The 21,873-nt window shown below is 46.2% G+C and overlaps 1 protein-coding gene across 3 annotated transcripts in view; it reads left to right on the top strand.

The window, feature by feature from the left end:
- The window catches only part of PTPDC1 (protein tyrosine phosphatase domain containing 1), a 68,253-nt gene extending 61,205 nt beyond the window's left edge, over positions 1-7,048 (top strand). For all 3 annotated transcript variants that reach the window (XM_004442735.3, XM_087444801.1, XM_004442736.3), the window contains 3 exons: positions 2,181-2,366; positions 4,288-4,398; positions 6,338-7,048. In XM_004442735.3, coding sequence (XP_004442792.2) covers positions 2,181-2,366; positions 4,288-4,398; positions 6,338-6,454 — 414 coding nt within the window. In that variant the 3' untranslated portion in view covers positions 6,455-7,048. The remainder of the gene's footprint in view (positions 1-2,180; positions 2,367-4,287; positions 4,399-6,337) is intronic.
- The last annotated feature ends 14,825 nt before the right edge of the window (positions 7,049-21,873 follow it).

Genomic DNA, 21,873 nt, shown 5'->3' with positions numbered 1-21,873 from the left:
TGTGACAGGAGGAAAGCACTTCCACACACGCTTTCTCCATCAGAATTGTACTCAGTTGTAAACTATTTGTTTAACAGATAGTTAAAATGTATTGCTTTCCTCCAACATGAAGTGTTTTCTTTATTTCCTACTCCAAACTGAACAAGCCTTCCACGCAGCAGGTCTTCCCTCTGCATCACTCTGAGCCGCGGTAGCGAGCAGTAGGACCTCCGATTTCAGGCGCCACAGCTCACACCCCGCTCCCCACTGCCGGTCCAGCCCCATGTGGGCCAGACGGCTGCAACGAGCAACACATACAAAAGCATTTTCTAGAGGTGAACACAACCCTTTCATTTGGATAGATTTGCCCTTTTTTTCTTTTCTAGATTTTATTATGGGCCTTTCAGTAATAAATCAGTTGAATTCTGGAAAGAGTAAAATGAACCGATTTGAATAGCGTAATGCCACCTGTGCCTCTACTAGGCCCTTTCACATCTATTATTTCATGTGACTTGCACAGTAGTCCTGTGAGGCAGATGAATATTATTTACAGAATCTTTGTTAATCTTTACAGTCCTTATGAATTCAGTATCACGTATGGAGAAAGGGTCACAGCAGTCAAGTGATGTGCTCAAGGTTACGTGTTCTGAATGCGGCAGAGCCAGGATCCAGCTCGTGTGTTTAACACTTTCCGTCATTCCTGCCTTTCCTAACCTCACTGGTATCAGAAAACATCATGATGTGATGGTCATTTTACTAAGAGGGTCTTTGAGTTGTGTCCTTCCTGCCCAGCTTGTCTTCTCATTAGCTACCTAAAATTGAATAAAAAGCTACTCTGCTATACACATGATCTATGGGATATGAAGGACTATATGCAACTATAAGTATTGGCTTGTTTATGAGATAATAAAGAGGACCCTGGTGGCATGGCAGAAACATTGCAGACCAGGGTAGAGCAGAACTGGGTGGGAGTGCTGCTTTTGCCCTGTTCTCACTTTGGGCTCCTGGGCAGGTTATTGGGCCTTGCTGGTGGGTTGCTGTAAGAACCAGAGAGAAGTTGAGTATTCTGGTTCCTGTCATATTGTAAGTAGTCTGTAAATATTGGATGGGTGAATGACTGAATGGTAGCACTTATTATGCTTCTTACTGTTGCAAACATATTTTATTAAAACATAAATCTGAACCCTGTCAGAAATTAAAATTCTTCTCTCACTTTTCCCCTGCTCTCTGTGAAGTAAAGTTTTAAAATCTTCTGTTTAAATTATGTCCAGGCATTTGAAGTATGGGCAAGACTTCCTAGTTATTTCACCCTATCATATTTCAGGATGCGGGACTTTGTTAATTGTTAAATTCTACATAGGATTCTAAAAAGGAATTTGAAAGAAGTACATATATCATATTTACCAACGTTTAAGCACTTTTTTTTTTTGGCACACTTTGAAGTTTCAGTGAGAAGCTTTTCCTTATCCCAGGTCAGCTTGCAAATGTTCTCTTAGTTATACTTTTTCATCTACCATTTTATTTCATTGCAATAAATATTTGTGTTTTGTTCCAAGCAGCCTAAAAAGGAAGGCTCCCTCTTCCTGAACTGTTTGAGTTTGTTTCTTTTTTTGGTAGGGAAGATTGGCCCTGAGCTAACATCTGTTGCCAGTCTTCCTCTACTTTGTATGTGGGATGCCGCTGCAGCATGGCTTGATGAGTGGTGCATAGGTCTGCGCCCAGGATCTGAACGTACCAAGCCCGGCCACAGAAGCGGAGTGCGAGAACTTAACCACTACGCTATTGGGCCCTCCCTCTTCTGGAACTATTTCTGTGGTTTCTGAATGAGGTGGAGAACTGGGTTAACTAAGCCCTTCTCTCCACCAGGGGCTTTAACAGACCTTTCAGTCAGTTAGCCTAACACCTGTGGGCAGGAACGCACCTCACAGACAGAAACTGAGGCTTAGAGAAGTTCAGTGTCTTAGCCCAACGTGCCGCCTGGAAGTAGGGTGCTGGGAGGGGTCCCATTCCACACCCAGAGCCTGGGACTTGCACTCTCCTGGACAGGCTAAGGGTCATCACATGTCAACTGGTGCCTGCCTCCGTCTCCCCTCTCTGTATCTCTCTCCCTCCCTCCCTCTCCTCCCCTCCCCCTCCTCTTGTCTCCTGTCCCCTGCTCTTCTCTCCTCCCTCTTTCTCTGTCTGTCTTCCTTTCTTTTTAGAAAGAACTAAATTCCCGAGATGCAGCTTGGGAAAGAATATGTGGCGAAAGGGATCCTTTCATCCTGTGCAGTCTGATGTGGTCTTGGGTGGAGCAGCTGAAGGAGCCTGTGCTAAGCAAAGAGGACGTGGACATGTTGGTTGGCAGACACGCAGATGCCGCAGAAGCGCTGTTGTTGTTGGAGAAGGTAAAGCAGCTCTTGGACAATTGATGAAGTTAACTAAGGCCTTCAGTACAAGTTTCACACACTAAAAAACCCATGATAAAAAAGGGAGTTCATACAGAATCCCATATCCGGGTCTCGTTTAAGTTTTTCCAAGATGAGCGAAGAAATGCACACCCAGTGTAAACATTTAGAAGATACAAAAATAAGAAAGGAAAATACCCATAATCCCAGGAGAGCCACTTTGAACATTTTCAAGTCTTTCAGTCTTATCAGTGCGTATGTTAACTTGATAAAAATCATTTCACATACAACTTTATGCTTCATTTTTGCTCAAAATTATAATATAGGTATTTTTCCATGTTTAGTGTAAGTTTTTCATAAATGTTAACTTAAATGGGTAGGTAATGTTCTACCATGGGGATATGTCATAACTAACCACTTTTTTACTTTCAAATATTTGTTTCTACTTATTTACCTTGGGCATATAACGTGAGAACTATTAGGTGGGTTGGAATATGCACTCATTTGTATTTCTTAAAAAGGCATGTGTGTCACATATATACATTTATGTATATAATTAGTATATGTATAAAATATGGAAGAAAAACAAGAAACTGAGAATGGTGGTTGCCTTTAGGGAACAACAGTAGGAGACAATGGATCTAGGAAGGGAGGCAGACTTTTCATTGCAGATCCTTTTATACAATTTATTTTTAACCATATATAGATATTAAATTTTCATTTAAAAATAGGCTTTGTTTTATGAAACAATATTATCTCACCTACTCGAATTACCTGCTGTGCTGCAGTGTAAACATCTCCTCGTTGTTTCCAAATCAGGTGCTACTACTGCACACACAGACATGCAGACACGTGCACACGTGCACACAGAGACGTGGACAGTTATGTGATGTACATCTTTAAAGATCAGGTTTTTCCTGCATCTGGAGTCCTTCTCTTAGGCTATATTCTCAGCAGTTAAATTGCAGAGAGGAAGCAGGAGGGAGGTGAGGGAGGCGGCTAACCTTTGTTGAGTGGCGGTGAGCCCACGCCCTTGCTAGGTCATAATTTCTGTTTTCAGCTTTGTTCATCTCCATGGCCCACAGAGGTGGAGGCCTCGTTTTACAGAAAGGGAAGGTGAAGCAACTGCCAAAGGCACACAGCACGTGTCAGAGCAGGATTCAGACGCAGCTGGCCCTGACACAAAGCTCGTGCACTTGGTCACGCTGTGTTGCTTCACCCTCATTCACTCCCGCTCCCACGCGTAGGGCCTTTACATTATTTGGGTCTACTCCTGCAGGCATCACCGTGATGATCACTTGTGCTGGCAGGTTTTTCTGCGTTTCAGGTTATGCCCTGAGGGTAGCTCTCCAGACATGGGATGAGCGGCTGTCCGGGTGATGTGCGCTGGATGTGTGGCTCCAGTGGTAGAGCTTCTCCTTTGCTTCTCTAAAGTCGAGTCGGGGACTAGTTCCTAGGGACCTTCCCTCTTAAGTTCTGGCGTGCTCCTGGGGGGCTGTGCTGTCTCTCTCCTCCCCTGCCTCCCTCTGTGGCGTGTGCACCGGGCAGGGCACAGTCCACGTGTTGCTGTGCCGTGTCAGCATCTACTAGCCGGACTGAAACAGTTGTGTCCGGAACAAGAGTGGATTGTCTCTTCAGTTCACGGCAAGGAAGACATTTGATTTGAAGTTGCCCTCGTCTTCAGATTCAGTTGTGCTTCATGTAATAACTAAACAACCTTGATTTGGTCTCCTGAAAGCTTTTCAAAGTATATTAACACAACACAGTAAATGCTCCTGGTGGAGCCTTGGGTAGATAGTTCAGTATCTGAGGTTATGAGTGCTTGGTCACAAACTGGTCCCTGGTTCTGCAGTTGCTTTGAGTTTATTCCCTGAGACATTTTTTCAAACAACTTATTCAATTTTGATTTCTACAAAAACAGAGCCAGCACCAGACTATCCTTTGCGTGTTGCATTGCGTAGTGAGCCTGCAGACGATTCCCGCGGACGTGGAGGAGGCCATCCTTGCCCGTGCCATCAAAGCTTTCACTAAGGTGGGCCCACTCTTTCCCCTTTCAGTCTGCAATCGGCATAATCTTTCTAAATGAGAATCCACAGGTCACCAGCCTCCTTTAAAATAAAACCTTTAGCTGTGTTTCCTCTTAATAGAAATATGTGCTTGACTTCTTGGAAGTAGTTGCAGACGTTTGGCCAGAAAAATATCAGTTTCCTAACAGCGATATTAGAAAAAGCTGAACTGTGGGTTTTTTGAAGGAGAACATTGGAACAAAGAGCTTTTATAGAGAGAGAAACAGTTGGGTGTTGAGAGCATATTTTTAAATCATGTGCCCAATAGGCGTCAGAGAGTCTTTTCTTGTTGAGCTACTTCTGCCCTGGGTCTAAACAAGAAACCATCTATTGAGAATTCAACATCCAGTGCTGACGATTCAGCACTGTGTCCTGATTGGCAAATCCTAAGCAAAAAGTAAAATAAAAAAGTATCCTTTCTCTGCATATCCTCTTGGCTCGCAGCAGTCTTTCTGGCTGAAGAAAGAAGCCAGGTTCATGCCAAGAGCAAGGTTCCCCTCACCCCTTCAGCTGATTTATTTGGTATCTCTCATGTGTGATATGAAAATGTCATTAAACAAAGAACTCAGCTTTTCAATGACCGCCTCTGTGGTAAACTTGAATGATAATGGCAATTACTATTTGTACTCATTCACCAATTTCCTCCCCCCTCCTCTCTCCCCAAAGTGCCGTTCGTGCAGGCTTTCTTGTTCCTGGTCTGGAGCTTTATGGCACTAACCCACTCTGTATCTTCCCGGTCTCTTCTGACAGTCTCCAGAGTCAGTGGCTCAAGCCCAATCGTGATCCTTTACATCTATATTAACATTTTCATAGACTGAGAGGCTACCTGCCATGTGGGTAGGGTTGTGGTTTGATGTTTAACAAAGTAAACAATTCCTTACCATTATTAATGTTAATAAGAAGTTTTTTCAGATGGGATGGGCAATATAATGGCTAAGATAAAATTAAATTTCTGAATTTAACTGACAAAACAATCCTTAGTATTGTTCTTTCCGAAAGCAGTAGGAATTGTTTACAACATCCATTGACGTTTTAGGGGGATACTAATGAATAGTTAAAAATACCAGTTGTTCCAAATCTATCTATACGAATGTTAGGATATAGTTCTTGAGTCTCTCCCCATGTGTACAGTCTTATGAGCAGAGGCCCTGACAGTCCTTGGTCTGGGCTAGCTCTTGAAGAAGTCTGTGTAGCGTCTGCTTCTCGTGTAATAAAGATCATGTTTCCCTTCAGGGCAAAGCTTAGCAGGCTTGCCGCAGCCCCCTCATCAAACATTGGGATTGCCTAAGCTCGGGGTTCCTCAGCTATGAGGCAGACCCCCTGCTTGTGCAGCCTCCACCTATGCCCATCCTTGTCACCCCCCATGGGACTTAGAGGGCAAGGGAACCCATGTGATTATGAAGCACATGCTGCCTTGAATCATGAAGTTCTATGTCTCTGACCCAGCAGTCTCGTATCTTCTGCCTATGTCCACAAAGCTGGCAGACGAACTTGTTAGTGTGAGCAAGGTGAAATCTCAGACTCTTCGCTTACTCTCCTCTAGGAGGAGGCTCCTAGCTGGCCAAGTGATCCTGATCCTTTCCTGAGGAACCACACATTTCTTTGGGGATGGGAGTTGGGGGAGGTGTGGTAATTGCTCTGGTTCTCTGTCCTGCCGTCACTCCTAACCCTGCAGTACAGTGAACTTGGGCAAACAATCCAAATATGTACCCACGGTGCCTTCCCACCAGGGGGAGAGGACACTGACTTTGTGGAGGTTTTTCTATGTGCCTAACATATGTTAGACTCTCGGGTGTAGTGCTCACAGAGGTCCTAAGGAGACGGCTAGTGTGATCTCTCTTTTGTAGAGAGGTTAGGTGTGCTTCTTGTTACAGTGTCCTGAATATAGATTTTCCTTGTCACCAGGTTAATTTAGATTCTGAAAACGGGCCTGTAGTTTACAACACCCTGAAGAAAATATTTAAGCACACACTGGAAGAAAAAAGAAAAATGACTGAAGACAACCCTAAGCCTGATGTTTAGTGAAGCTGGCTTTCCCTTGTGGTGAATGTTTCAGACCTGGAGATCCCAACGGCATTTCTGCGCATAGGTGAACAGGTTGACGTATGGAGCTGCTTCGTCTCGTAGCACTTTATTTCAGATGCTCTTGGTTTGTGCTGAGAATGCATGTTCCTGTTTAGAGGAATTATTTATTTTAAAATATCCTTGAGTTACATTTTTGTGTTGAAAAATTGCCGTCAAGTTGGTGCCATTTTTCTTTTATTTATTTACCTGAATTAATATTGTTGTATTAATATTTTAAGTATGTGGTGTTTACATCCTTATTCTTTCTGACATTTTGGAGAAAATTGTAACTCTTCTTTCCAAAACAGTTATTTTGTTGACTGAACTCTTCCTAGAGTTTTTACCAAATAGATAATTTTAGCAGTAAAGCTTCACTGTGTATCCATCGCCCTGATACATGACCTAAGGAAGTCACCAAGTGTCTTAAGCTGTTTTATATTTCTTAACAAGAAGGCTATTGATACAACATTTTAAAAGGGTTTTTTAAAAAATTAGTTTGAAGTTTTTGGTTTTTCTTTTCTTTTTATAAATGTGGCAAAAGGTTTCAAAGTGTATTTTTTTCAGAGTGATTTAGTTTTACGTTAAAGGATTGACTGTGAGGTAGTTGGGACTTTTTACTTGTAGAAAGTAGACTTGCTCTTTGTCAGGCTTCCAGACAACCTTGCCAACCTCTGCTGTTGCAGGAGGCAGGAGCAGTTCTCAACACATCGAGCCTTATTCCCACTCCCCTGGGCTGATGCTGAGCCAAATAGCATCTTTACAGAGGAAGTGACATCAGTGGCAGGCAGTGTGGGGAGCTGCCTTGAAGCAGGGCTCCACAGAAAGGACAGTCTCGCAGGGATGGGCTCCGTGCGGCCCTGCTGTCTCCAGGCACTGTAGCCACTCTCCGAAGACAGCTCTGTCCGTGCTGACTGTGTGATAACCTGAGCGCTGGCCCACACCTCCCCAGTCTGCTGTTCCACAGACCCAGTGCCTCAGGGCCCTATCTTTGGCTGCTTTTTTACTATAAGAATTAAGATTTTTAAATTGAATTTGACCAACGTAGGTTGCATTCACCCTGCTAGCTTTAGATAAGAAGTACCCACCTAAACTAGTTCCTTGCAGACCAAATTATCAATCAGCAATTGAAGCCATAACCATTATCTAAATGAATATGTGGTATCAGAGGCCAAGCCACAGAGAGGATAGTTTTTCCCAATAAAGATGATATTAAACCTATTTCAAACTAAAGAACCTACTACTTAATGTTAAAGACAGAATTTCATGGGAAACAAGACTAACGTATAGCAAATGAAATGGGTCCAACTCTTGCGTTTCCGAACGAGGCTCTGGCACATCAAATACATATTAGTTATTATCAGTCTTACTAATGCCGGTGGCCAACACTAAATGCCATTTTCTCCCACACTGTTTGAATTTTCTTAGGAAATAAAATCCATTGCAGTTTAATGAACTGGATTGCCCATTTCTGAAATTTCTCATTTTCAAGTGCCTGACCTGGGAAAGAAGAGGAGAAAATAATTATGTTTTTATCCCGAAGTACATTGTAAAAATATGTTTTTTACCCAAAAAGATGTTCGTCCTCTTCTCAGTCATTCTCACATGGGCAGGTGCCCCCATGGCTCATTTGACAAGTGGCTCTTGCCCTGTGCATCTGAAACAATCATTTCAAATTAGAGGATAGAGATGGTGGGAGAGATTAATAAGGCTGTATAGAAGTATTGTATTTATTTGAATAAAAGTGAGAAGAAGAACCCGTAACCCTCGTCTTGTACTTATTTAGCTTGGTGTTCTTGAGATCCTGATGAGAAAAATGCAGTTTTGTGATTAAGTTTTCCTGATGAGCCAACTGAGTTGTGGGCTGAATAGTCAGCTAGCCAGACTCTAGTCAGTGCCAACTCTGTTGGTTCAGCATGACCAAGCTGGGGGGCCAGGATAGGAGAGTTCTAAGAGAGAATGGGTGAGGAAAATCTCCAGGCTGACAAGATTCCTGCCTTCCTATATTTAAATGGATGAGCAGTTCTTTGTAGCTCAGAGGATAGAAATCCACTTACTGGAAGAAGTCACGGGGTTGCAAAATTGTGCTCAACAGAAGCGGGAAGGGCCAAGCGCACACACGGTCAGAACTTACTACCATGCCCAAGCATGTGTATCGTCTCGCTTTCCTTCCCTTACCAGGCTGAGAGCAGGATCATTCACACTTGCCTGATGAAGGAATCTCAATCTGACTGACCCTGAACCATGCTCTCCTCCCTCCTGAAGCCGCCTGCGGTGGAGCTCCTGACCAGGTGGAGCTGCCCAGCACAGAGCGCCCGCCAGGGACTCAGAAGCCCTTTCAGCACAAGACTCCGTGATGGCATCATAGAGTGTCACAGTGTTCATACTTCAGTGAAAATGTCCCACGTTTTTTGTCCTCTGGAGAAGGTTGAGCTGGCTCTGTAACTATCATGTGATCTCTGGCATACCACTCTTTGGAAGTGCATCATTTCTTGCCTCTTTTGCTTTTTCCTATTTCGGAGCTTGCTGATGCTTTTTGAGATGCGGTGCTGCTGGTTTAGAGGTTGCTTCATCTATGTGCATATGTCAGAAATACTGTGCTGATCTGCTTAGTCACATCTTCACCCAGCTTCCCGGATTTGTCTGAAAAAAAGAGTATGTGCTGTCATCACTCTGGATTCCGTGAAAATAACCATATGGTACTTCAATAGAGATAAGTTTCTCTGTTTTCTCTTAAATGGAGAACGCTTACTCATATGCTTGGGTGCTGTTTCAGGCTGTTCTCTCGATGTCTGAAAAAATTTCCAGAGACAGTGTGTTGTAGATAGAGTACACACCCCAAGGTCTTGTATCTGAAGGCCCCCAGATAATTTTGGAGATTGATTAAAAGTGACAGCTTACTCATAGGATCTTTGTTTTTGTTGTTGTTCAAAATTAACAAACATTGATGTCTTTTCAGTGCAAGCCAGTCAGGAATGACATTCCCTTTGGTGCTTTTTGTTTTCATGAATGTGGCCCATGATTAGCACCTTACTTACAGGATCCCTCCATGATGCTAGATGGCTGAAAATCGTTTACAGGTAAAATGGCAGGAGAAAAATTCCACAAATCCTGTCAGGCAGTGGTGCATGACTTTTCAGTTATGCTTTCAGGCATGAGCTGATCTCTCATCAGCCCAGCACTGACAATAAAACTGATTTATGAGTAGTCACAGTGGAGCCATTCAGTGGTGGAGCTGTGGCGAACCTTCATTCTAAGCCATCAATTAAAACATCCAGTCACTAAAAATAATGTCCCAATAAGATTTAATATCATAAAACATTTTGCACTGAAAATAAAAGTTTCATACATTCACTGCAATTTATATCACAACAGAAGGCTGTGGGGCCCTTGCCTCCTGGCTTTCTTGATTAAAATGAAAAGATGTTTTACTCTTAAGATTGCTTGCTGGAGAGAAGCTACATTTTTGGAATTGGTTCCTACTTACGTGATCATTTGGTTACAATCTGCAAATAGTCTTTGGTTTTGAATTAGTGAATTGCTTTATCATTTTCTTTCTTCTCTTAAAAAAATACAAGCTACTCAGGGGGCTTCCCCAGTGGCGTAGTGATTAAGTTCACACGCTCTGCTTTGGTGGCGTGGGGTTCGCAGGTTCAGGTCCCGGGTGTGAATCTATGTATCACTTATCAAGCCATGCTGTGGCAGGCGTCCCACATATAGAGTAGAGGAAGATAGGCACAGATGTTAGCCCAGGGCCAATCTTCCTCAGCAAAAAGAGGAGGATTGGCAACAGATGTTAGCTCAGGGCTGATCTTCCTCACCAAAAAAATTAAAAAAATGAAACAAGCTACTCAGACATTGACTTAGGTTGAACTATGTGGAATGGCCATTTCTGCAGGTGAAAAATGATCAAATATTGGCCATTCCAACGGTTCGACCTAATATTAAATTTAATGTTCCTGGGACCAGTAGGTGACATTTCCTGAATTATTTTAGCAAAGTTTAGATTAGATGATCAATTACTTTCTATGAATAGCCTATATGCTCACAATAGAGTTCCAATACAAATGGAAGAGACCAATATGACACTTACATTCCTTCAGCAGCAGGTTTGTGCCTGCTGTGTGCTTGGCCCCCTGCTGACACTGGGGGCACAGGAATCACTTATTCAGCCATTCATCCCTCCATCACGAGCCAAGTCTAGTGCGTGTCCACATCTCCCACGTCACGTCCATGCTGTCCTCTCCCTCCGTCAGCACCCTCGTTAGTTCTGCATTGGCTGCCACAGAGCTACCTCCTTCAGTCCACACTTCCGTTCTTTCTATACAGTGATACAAGACTCATTCTCAACACTTGCTCATTCAACTAATTCCAGATGTCCTTCAAAGCTCAGCTCTTGATTTCTTGGAACAGAATATGTGCTAATTAACTCTTTGTTAAATGTAATTAAATTCAACTACCTGATTACCCCACAGCCCAAGGAGGTGGGGAGGTGTTACGGGCTGAATTATGTCCTCCTAAAACTCATGTGCTGTAATCCTAACCCCCCACACCTCAGAATGTGACTGTTTGGAGATGGAGTCTTTACTGAGGTAATTAAGTTAAAATGAGGTCATATGGGTGGGCCCGAATCCAGTGTGACTGGTGTCCTTATAAGAGGAGATTAGGACACAGAGATGCACAGAGGAAAGACCATGTGAGGACACAGAAAAGACGACCATCTACAACCCCAGGAGAGAGGCCTCAGGAGAAACCAGCCCTGCCAACACCTTCGTCTTGGACTTGCAGCCCCCAGAACTGTGGGAAGATAAGTGCCTGTCCTTTAAGCTGCCCAGTCTGATATTTGTTATGCAGCCCAAGCTGACTGATAGAGGGGGAGACAAAATTCCCTGCTCCTCCTCAGTGCTTCCACTGTACCTTGTGTGTTTCTCTTTAGTTTTACCTCAAACACCACATTCCTTGGTTTTGCCTATTTTTAAACTTTACATAAATTGAAGAACGCAGTGCGTCTTCTCCTGCAACATCCTCTTCTTGTTCCACACGCTCCTCACATGTATCCGTGCTGATGTGTGATGCTGCATTCCTGTGCGCACTGCTGTGTGGATGCACCACGTTTGATCATTTGACTTGTGGTGAACACTTGGGTGGTGTATACATCTGTATGTAAATATAAACACGTGGATGCACACATGCGAAGGCTGTGTACCTCAGACTGCACTGGATGGGCTTTGGGGGATGCACATACCCAGTTTCCTAGCAATGACAATGTATTTCTAAACGTGGGTGTACCCATGTGCCCTCCCAGCAGCAGTAAAAGAGTGCCCATTGCTCTGCATCCTTGCCAACACTTAATACTGTCTGAGTTCTTGATTTTTGCGGATCTGGTTGGTGTGAGATAGCGTCCCAATGTGTTATCTTATTAGATGTTTGGGGCCATTCGTGCATCCTCCTCTCTCGAGTTGTTGCTCACGTGCATGTCTGTTTCTCATAGGACTTGAACACGTGATGTTGTGTTTGTCGGTTTTCTTTCTTCTCATCCATGGACCTGCCATACCTAGTGTAATGCCGGGCTCGTAGAAGGGACTCAACAAATGTGAGTAAACGAAAGGGGAGGAGGTGGAGGACGGGAGGGGAGAGCTCTGACATTGCACTCCCAGGTTGAAACCCCCCATGCAGACTTCAGCTCTGGTCGAGACGGAGGAGCCTCCTTCCTGTAGGTCCTCATTTTACAACTAAACAACCCCGGACATAACACCAGAAACACAAGCATAGAAGACCGACAAGTGGAAAGAAGGCGGCAGGCAGCCAAGGGGCCTGGGGGCTGGAGGAACACCACTGTGGAGTTCCTTGAGGTCCCTTATGCTCCCATGGTCAGACAGGGCACAGCAGAAGCTCTGAACTGGGACTGTCAACAGGCACAACAAGAAAGGGACACCTCTTCCCTGGGAAACAGGAAACAGGACCAGGAAAAGGGCATCCTGACACCAGAAGACCCTTCTGACAACACCTGCTCCAGCTAAATCCCAACAGGGAATCACCACCTCCTGCAGCGCCCTCCTGTCCCCCCAGTAGAAGGAGGCGGTGACTCTGATTCCCACCCCATGGTGTTACGGGATGAGTGGGGGCAGATCTTCTATTCCCACTTGGCAGAAGCAGGATGGGGAGCTCCAGTTCCCCCACTGTAATGTGGGGGGTCGATCAGCGAGTTGAGACCCCACCCCCACTGAGCAGCAACAAGACTTAAGGCAGTGGAGGCGAGCTGATCGCACTCAAGTGACTTTCCTTCCCACCCTGGTGTCAGCGCCCCAGAGGGAGCTGAGCCCCCACCCACACCCCCACCGGGGACCAGGAGACTAACTGAAGTGGTGCAGAGCAGGCCTACTCAGCACTCCAGCCCCTCCCCTACACCCACCCCTATCCCTGCGTCACTGGGGCCCAGTGGGGAGCTGGGCCTCCACACCCATCCAGCATCCATGCGATTGGGAGTGTGCAAGGGGAAGCTAGTTGGGACTCCACTTCCCTCACTTTGGGGTAAGCAGAGCATCAAGGAAGTGCAAGGCAGGACGCGGCAGGCTTTGTAGTTGGCATGGTGCCTCCCTACCTTCCTCTCCGTTGGCATTAGCGGGGCCTAGTGGGCAGCTGAGCTTACACCACCTGGACACCACAGGTGCTGCGAAAGGTGTGAGGGAACTAGGGGGCTGAACTGCCCCCGTCTGCAAGGAGGAGGCAGTGTGAGCAGCACTGAGCAGATACCCCCGCCCGGTCCCCATGCTACACCCCAAGTGGGGCTGCTCATTACAGAGTGGCCAAAGGAAGTTCTCCAAACAAAAGCAAATGGTAGAGGAGGAGGCTTGGAACTTCAGAACGGAAAAAAGGACACTGGAGTGAGCCCAGGTAATCGAGTGTCCTCATAAGTGTATTAACTTATACGTAATGGTTGGAGCGAAACGTCCTCTGATGTAGTGTCCAGTGCGGACGGAGGAAACGAGCAGGGTGTGCAGGGATGTGATAGAAGCAGTGTTTCTCCACTTCATCCAAAGCAGTAAAACATCAGCGTCAACAGACGAGGCACAGCTAATGCCTGGAGCAGACACGGAGGGCGCTGTGCCAGCGGCACACTCAGAAACTCCTCCTTCCAGGCGGATTACGGTTGAAGTGGCCCAAAGGAAAGTAAGGAGAGAACGGGAGTGAGACACAACACAGCAGAACGCGGAGGAGGAGACAGCCGGCTTCCGCTCTGGCATGCAACGTCACCTTAAATCAAGCGGCCTGAACGCTCCAATGCACACAGATTGGCAGAGTGGGTAAAAACATGATTAATAACGCTGTCCCCAAGAAACTCACTAAAATACGATGTTATAGATAGGCTAAAAGTAAAAGGGTGGAGAAAGATATATCTCACAAGCATTCGTTTTTTTAAAAGCAGGAATGGCTCTGTTAGATAAAGTAGACTTTAGAGCAAAGGAAATTACTGGAAACATTACATAATGAGAAAAGGATCAACCCACCAGGGACACATAGTCCCTAACATGTACACGCCAATCATCAGAGCCTCCAGGTGTATGAACCAAAACCTGATGGAGCTGAAAGGAGCAACAGACAAAGCCACAGGTAGGGGTGGGAATTTCAGCACTCCGCTCAGCAACTGAGCAACTGCTAGACAGAAAGTCAGCCAAGTGGTCGGAGCACTGAAACACGCCCACACACACCCCACGTGTGCACACGCACACACACATGACACTGGCTCCTACACACACACATGACATGCACATACGCACACACGACCCTGGCTCCTGTGCAGCAGTTCTGACTGGTTTGTCTTGGGACCCCTTTGCTCTCCTAAGAATCTTTAAGTTCCTCAAAGAACTTTTGCTTATGTGTATTATATCTATTAATATTTATACATTAGAAATTGACAATTTTCTAAAATAATAGTTCATAGTAAAAGAACGTAAATCCATTCAGTACTTGTTAACATAAATGTCTTTGTGAAAAATAACTATATATTCCAAGCAAATAATGAGAAGAGTGGCACTGTCTTAAATTTTTGAAGCTTTAAGGTCTCACTTGATAGAACACAGCTGGCTTCTCATATCTGCCTCTGCACTCAATCAGTTATACTATCACACGTCTTTTGACCTCTGGAAAATTCCACTGCACATGCATGAGAGTGAGAAGGGCACAGAACATCTTAGTGTTCTATGAGAAGTTCGAAGCCTGCAGACACCCTGAAAGAGCCTCAGCCGCCAGGTATCCCTGCAAGTGTGTGGCCTCTGTCAGTGCTCAGACCTAACAACCCAAAGCTCCTTTCCAGGAAAGCCCCCCATGAGGGAGATGCTGCAGGAGTAGGATCCCATTTGACGAGGAGGGAGGGATGAGGGGCAAAGGAAAGAGAAGGTCTAGTTAAGAGTAGGGAGAGGAACAGAAGGTACGAGGTCGTTTTCTTCATCTCACTTTTCAAAAACCACAGAGAAAGAAGTGCTAGAGCCATGAAGCTTGGGAGGGCAGCCGGGAGCCCCGCAGACACATGAGCAGCGATGGGAGACCGTAGTCGAGTCCTGCGTACAATGATTAAAAGAATGAAAAAGATTAATGGGTTCAGTGCAGGATCAGATCCCTATAAATAATGAAAGTGTGCCAGAAATACATGGTTGTAAAACAAAGAAAGAGTCCCCTACGATCAGGACAGTTATAGATGAAACATTGGCCATAAATTATTGTAAAAGCTGTGTGTTGAGCATATGGGGATTCATTATCCTATTTTCTCTATTTTTGTATACTTCCAAAATTTTCCATAATACAAAGTTTAAGAAAGAAAAGCAATATATACAACATATTATTATTATTATTAATATTATTATTTGTGTGTGAGGAAGATCAGCCCTGAGCTAACATCCACGACAATACTCCTCTTTTTTCTGAGGAAGACCGGCCCTGAGCTAACATCTATTGCCAATCCTCCTCTTTTTTTTTCTCTTTTTCTCCCCAAAGCCCCAGTAGATAGTTGTATGTCATAGCTGCACATCCTTCTAGTTGCTGTATGTGGGACGCCGCCTCAGCATGGCTGGACAAGCAGTGCATCACTGCACGCCCAGGATCCGAACCCAGGCCACCAGTAGCAGAGCGTGCGCACTTAACTGCTAAACCACGGGACTGGCCCCGAACATATTATTTTTTTAAAACTCTGTGTATGACCTCCCCTTCCAGCTAAGATGGAGTAACAAGGACCATATTTACCTCCCTCCTTAAACAACCGAACACACACCACCACCACCATCAGCACCACCGACAGTATTTAAGAAACTGGACCTCAGACAACGAAAGACAGTGATCCTTGCCACAGCTTACTGCCTCGAGGGAGTTTCCAGACTGTGGCAAAGGAGAGGGAATGGAGACAGCCCAGCAGTTTCCTGCTTGAGGAGATGGAGCTCAGAGTCAGGGGAGCCACAGGAGGGAGCCCAGAGATCTGCAGAGGGCCCCTCGAGTGCTTAGCTGTGGACTGACCACTTCATGCGTGAGGAAACTACCATAGAAACAAACTTGGAAAAGACAAGACTATGATCACCTTCAGAGACACAGAAAAAGCATTTGACAAAATCCAACATCCATCCCTGACGGAAACTCTCAGCAAACATCATAGAACGGAACTTCCTCGACCTGGTAAAGGGTGTGTACAGGAAGCCAAGAGCTGAGGTCACATGTAGCGATGAAAGGCTGTCCCCGTAAGATGAGGGACAGATCAGGGAGGCCGCGCTCGTCATCATCCTGGAGGTTCTGGCTACCGCAGTCAGGCCAGGAAAAGAAAGAAAGGGCATCGAGAGCAGGAAGTAAAACTGTTTTTATTCTCAGATACGTTTATCTAGGTAGAAAACCTAGTGGGATCCACAGAAAACGCTATGAGCACTAATAAGTGAGTTTAGCAAAGTGGGAGGATACAGTATCAATGTACAAAAATCAATTGTATTTCTATACACTAGCAATGAACAACTGAACCCGAAATAGAAAGCAGTGCCACTTAGCAGAGCATCCAAAAGATGAAATACTAAGGCATAAATCTGACAGAAAGTGTGAACAACCTGTTGTGTGAGTTTCCTGGGGCCACCAAAACAAATGATCACAAACTCGATGGCTTACAACAGCAGAAATTTCCTCTCACAGTTCTGGAGACCAAAGTCTGAAATCAAGGTGTCACAAGGCTGCACTCCCTCTAAAGGCTCCAGGGGGGGACCCTTCCTGCCTCTTAAGGACACTTGTAGAAATTGACAAGCTGATTCTAAAATTCACATAGAAAGGCAGAGAACCTAGAACAGCCAAAACAACTTGAAAAAGAACAAAGTTAGAGGGCTAATGCTACCAGGTGTCAGGAATTAGTGTATTATAGTGTAAAGCTACACTAATCAAAACTGTGTGGTACTGGTGTAAAGGTAGACAAATAGATGAATGGAACAGAGTAAAAAGTCCAGAAATAGACCCACACGTACATGGACACCTGATTTTTGACAAAGGTGCAAAGACAATGCAGTGGAGAAAGGATAGTCTTTCAACCAATGGTGTGTGGAACAATTGGGTATTTATATGCAAAAAAAAAGTGACCTTGGATCCATATCTTGCATCATCTACAAAAATCAACCCAAAATGTGTCATAGAATAATTGTAAAATCTAAAACTATAAAATTTCTAGGAGAAAATATGTGTGACCTTGGGTTGGCCAGAGATTTGTTAGATATGACACCAAAAGTATAGTCCATAAAAGAATAAGTTGATAAATTGGACTACATCGAAAGTAAAGACTCGGGCTCTTCAAAAGACACTGTTAAGAAAATGAAAAGACAAGCCACAGACTAGAAGAGTATCTTTGCAAAGTATTTATCTTATAAAAGACTGGTATCCACTCTATATAAAACCTGTCAAAACTCAACAATAAGAAAAAAGAAAAAACAGCGCAAACTTTAAAAAGTACCAAGGATTTGAATACACCACCAAAGATACAGAGCTGGCAAAGAAGCACATGAAAAGATGCTAAGCATTATTAGTCATTAGAGAAATGCAAATGCCACCCACAATGAGACAGCACTGCACAGCTTTTAAAATGGTGACATGAAAAAGACTGACTACACCAAGTGTTGGTGAGGTTGCAGAGAAACGGGAACTCTTATCCACCACTAGTGGGGATGTAAAATGGTACACTTTGGAAAACAGTTTGGCAATACCTCAAAAAGTTAAACATGCACCTGCTAGGTGATCCAGCCTTTCTACTCCTAGGCGTTTATTCAAGAGAAAAAAATGTGTACGTCCCTACAGAGACTTGTACATGAGTGTTCACAGCAGCTCTATTTGGAATAGCCAAAAGCTGGAAACAACCCACATGTCCATGAACAGGTAAATGGAGAACGAAACTGGGGTGCATCCACACATGGAACGCTCTGCAGCAACAAAAGGATGAACTCCTGACACGTACAACAGCAGAATGAAGCTCAGCCTCATTGTGCCGAGCGGAAGAAGCCAGACAGAAAAAGAGTACGTGCTGTGTGATTCCACTTATATAACACTTTAGAAATGCACAGTAACCTGTTGTGACAGAAAGCAGATCTGTGGTTGCCTGGGGTCGGGGGAAGGAGGGGACGAAGGATCACAAAGGGGCACAAGGAAACTTTTGGGGATATGGTATGTTCACTGTGTTGGTTGCGGCATTGGCCTCGGGGGTGTATACCTGTCAGAACTTATCAAATCGTACACCTTAATTATTGTATGTCAGTGTTACCCCAGTAAAGCTGTTAAGGAAAATAAAAATGTATTTGCAAATGAAGAAAAAACCGTTTTGGAAGGAGAAATGTTAAAATGGTCGCAGCATTCTCTGGGGAGGGTATTGAGGTGGGCGCTTACGTTCAAGGGGGACTTGAGCTTTAACTGTGTTATTTGAATCTTTATAACACAAACATGCCCATATATTAACTGTTATTTTTTAAAGTTAAGAAATGTCTAGCTCGCACCTGGGCCCTGATGCTTGTTGACTCGGAATCTTGAGAGAACCTCTCTCTCTGAGTTGTAATATTTTTACAGTAGGAGCTTTGTATAATCTAAAATATCTTTAAATGAATTGAAATTTATTTCTCATTTAAAATGTTTTTTTCTGAGAATTTCTGAATGACTGAGTTTGGAAAAATCTGCTTTTTAACAGATGTCTTACATTCCCTCCTCAGTTCTGTCTCTAAATGTTACTTGGTAAAAGTAAAACGCTGTTTTTCTAGACTCTGACTAGCACATGACTTTTTTGGCCGCCGCCCATTCGGAACCTCTGTTAGCAGATGTTTGTCTTCCTGCTTTCTATATTTAAAGCTTTCAGAGGAGGTTTAGCCATTATAGCACAGAATGATTTTTTTCAACAATTAAAAATTTTGACAGCTGGCATTCACAAACTAATTCAAAGGCGCAAAGACCTCGATTTAATGAAAGAGCTTCAAAAAGGCTCCGTCGCCTCCCGCGGTGGCGCTGTTGGTGTGCCCAGAGTCGTCACCCCAAGAATCCTGACAGACAGAGCCTCCTGGCCGCCACCCAGGCCTGTGAGTCATGAGGAACCCGAGTGCAGAGTCAACTTCAGCAGATGAGAAACGGTCCATCAGAAAGGGCTGTGTGGGCCGCAGAGCAGACAGTTGAGTCAAGTGTGAGACCATCCGTGTTCTTTCCCCTCGCATCATTCACTCAGTCCTCACTCAAGTATCTCCAGAGTCCCCCGGCCTTAGGGACACGGGATGCACAACTGGCTCACCACTAAGGAGGCAGGTGGCCCTGGGAGCACACTGCAGTCCGGCAGGACGGACTGTAACATGGAGCCGCCCTCAGGGCCAGATGCCTTTGGGAAGATGGGGAAGGCTTGCCAGCGGGGGTACACTTGGGCTCGGCCTGCGGACCCCAGAGGGATGGGAATTCTGGACAAAGAAATCCTGTGTGGAGGGGCTTCTGGCCCCTTGTTCTGAGAAGACCAAATCCTTCTTTGTCCCTGGACTGCAAGAAGAGGATTGGGGTAGAAATAAAGTCAGGGGTTGTTCTGGTGCCAAATTTCAAAGAGCCTCACATCCAATATTTTAAACTTGGGCCAGAAAGACCACGTCTCTCTACTTTCTTTAAATCAACTCAGGGTTGACCCCCAGTCCCCAGTTCCCCGCAAGGCTAGTGAAGTATCTGCTCCCAGTCGTTCTGGGCCCCACAACTGTGCGGAGGCTCAGGACCATTTGGAGCCCGAGACGCCGCATATGCCCCTCGGGCCTGGTCCTCTGCTCCCCCTCCCAGGCACCACACTGGGCTCGCACCCCGGGGACCTTCAGCAAAGCTGGAACACGTGCATATTTTCTCCTTAAAATGTAGAATTGTGTCCTGGAGGCTGGCTCCTCTCAAGCAGGTCGAGGGCCTCTTTCCAGCCAGGCCGGAGGCGGGATCCCTGTTCCGTGACGAACGGGTGGATGGCTGTGTTTGCTGTTTGCGCTGCAGACATCCTGACGAACAGGCTCCAGCAGTTCAGAGACCTGTCTTCTAGTTTGGGGTCCACTCTTGACCGTGGGGAAGTCACTTTTCTCTGGCACCTTGTCCGAGGCTGGCTCAGGAGATGGCTTGTGCAGGGGCTCTGGTAGCTCCTGGGAGGAGGTGAGGAGGAAGCAGCATGGGCTCCAGTGCGCCCATGGGGGCTGTCTTGGCCTCAGAACACTGACGGGATGAGTAGGAAGAACGGGGACCTCCAAGATCTGTTCCCCATCAGCTCCAGGGACCAGGCTGGAGGAGCACCTTCCCACATTCTCCCCCAGTGCCCAGCCCTACGTTCCAGCCCCTCCTCAGCCGGCACAGCAGCACCAGCCACCACGGCTCAGCCACCTCCCGCAAGAAGGCAGGCACCCCTGTGGCCGCTTATTCTGAAGTCGGGTATATTGAGATGTAACTAATATAGTCACATTCTCTGCCTTTCATGGTCCAGGTTTTGACGCACACGTCATGTAACTGCCACCACCGTGGAGTACAGAACCACTTGTCAGCGCAGGAAGCAGCCCCGCCCCGACCCTGCACCCACCCGGCTGTTGTCTGGTTTGGCCTTTTCCAGAATGTCCCCCAACACGCAGGTCTGGCTTCTCTCATGTTGCTCGTTGTTGTGGCTGAGGAAATTTCCATCTTGTGAGGGACCACAGTATGCTCATCCTCTCACCCAGGACACGCGGGCTGGGGCGAGTTGCTGACGACTGTGAATGAAGATGGGGTACAGTGCACCCCATGTTGGAAAGCCCAGGAGTGGGGTTCCTGGGCGGGGGCGAGCAGCTTTACAAGAAGCGGCTGCTTTTCTGTTGCTTTTATTCTCCGCAGCTCCACAGAGCAGCCCTGGCTCCCCTTTCTCACCACCTCTGCCTCGTCCCTCCCCCAAGCCCCCCATTCAGTTTGTCCACAGATTCTTGGGCAGTTGTCTCTCAGCTGCATCCCCTTGTGTCCACCACTGGCCCATCTCTAGGTCTCTCTCCGCACTTCTCACCCCTTTCTCAAGATGCATCTCATCACATCCGTCCCCTTCCAAGTCCCATGGTCTCTCGGGGCCTTGCCTGACAGGCACCAAACTGGCCCCAGCCAGAGCCCAGCCCCTGCACCATGCAGGACTCAGGGTCCCGGGACCCCCACACCTCTGAGGCCCCCTCCTGCTCTGTTTCTGCCCTTCCCCTCCTGACAGGCCCACCTCAGGGACCCCTGCTCTGCGCTTTGGGCCAGTTCTCCCCCAGAACAGAGCTCCCCACTCCCCGGCAGAGTCTGGGGTTGGGGTTGACTCCCCCACCAGACTGCAGGGTCCCGGAAGGAAGGCAGGGCAGCTTCTGATGGAAGTTTGACTCCCCAGACCCCGCAGGCCCCTGGCACAGAGGTGTGTCCGAGGGGACTCAGGTGGAGAGACTGCCACAGAAAGAGGGCAAACAGAGAGGTCAGGACAGAGAGGAAACCACTCACTCAAGCAGGAGCGCAGTGGGGACGGTGGGGGGTGACGAAGGGACAGAAAGGTGTGCACCCTCTGTCAGCCGGCGGCTGCCAGCCCCCCAGCCCAGCCCACTTCTCCATCCTTACAGAAGGTCTAATCAGCAAAGCTGACGTTTGGGGAACTGTTCCTGGATTTGAGTGGGGAGGGTGGGAGGCTGCAGTCGCATCCCGCAGCCCCGTGGGACCGAGAACAAAGGGAGACTGAGGCCTGATGACGTCATTTGAGCCTGGGACCCAGCAATGCCCGTGGCCAGTCAGACTCGGGGGTGTTTCAGTTTGGGGCCAATTGCTTCATTTGCTTCCCTGTAGGCCAGTTTGAATTAGAAACTTCCGACACATGTAACAGAAAGAGTCCTGGCTGAGACACTAACACTGCAGTTACGCTG

The sequence above is a fragment of the Ceratotherium simum genome, chromosome 20, assembly GCF_057802395.1.
Source record: "Ceratotherium simum simum isolate JZ-2026a chromosome 20, ASM5780239v1, whole genome shotgun sequence".
Lineage (NCBI taxonomy): Eukaryota > Metazoa > Chordata > Mammalia > Perissodactyla > Rhinocerotidae > Ceratotherium > Ceratotherium simum.
The sequence above is the reverse complement of the archived record's forward strand: the minus strand, read 5'-3'. Positions and strand labels throughout refer to the sequence as shown.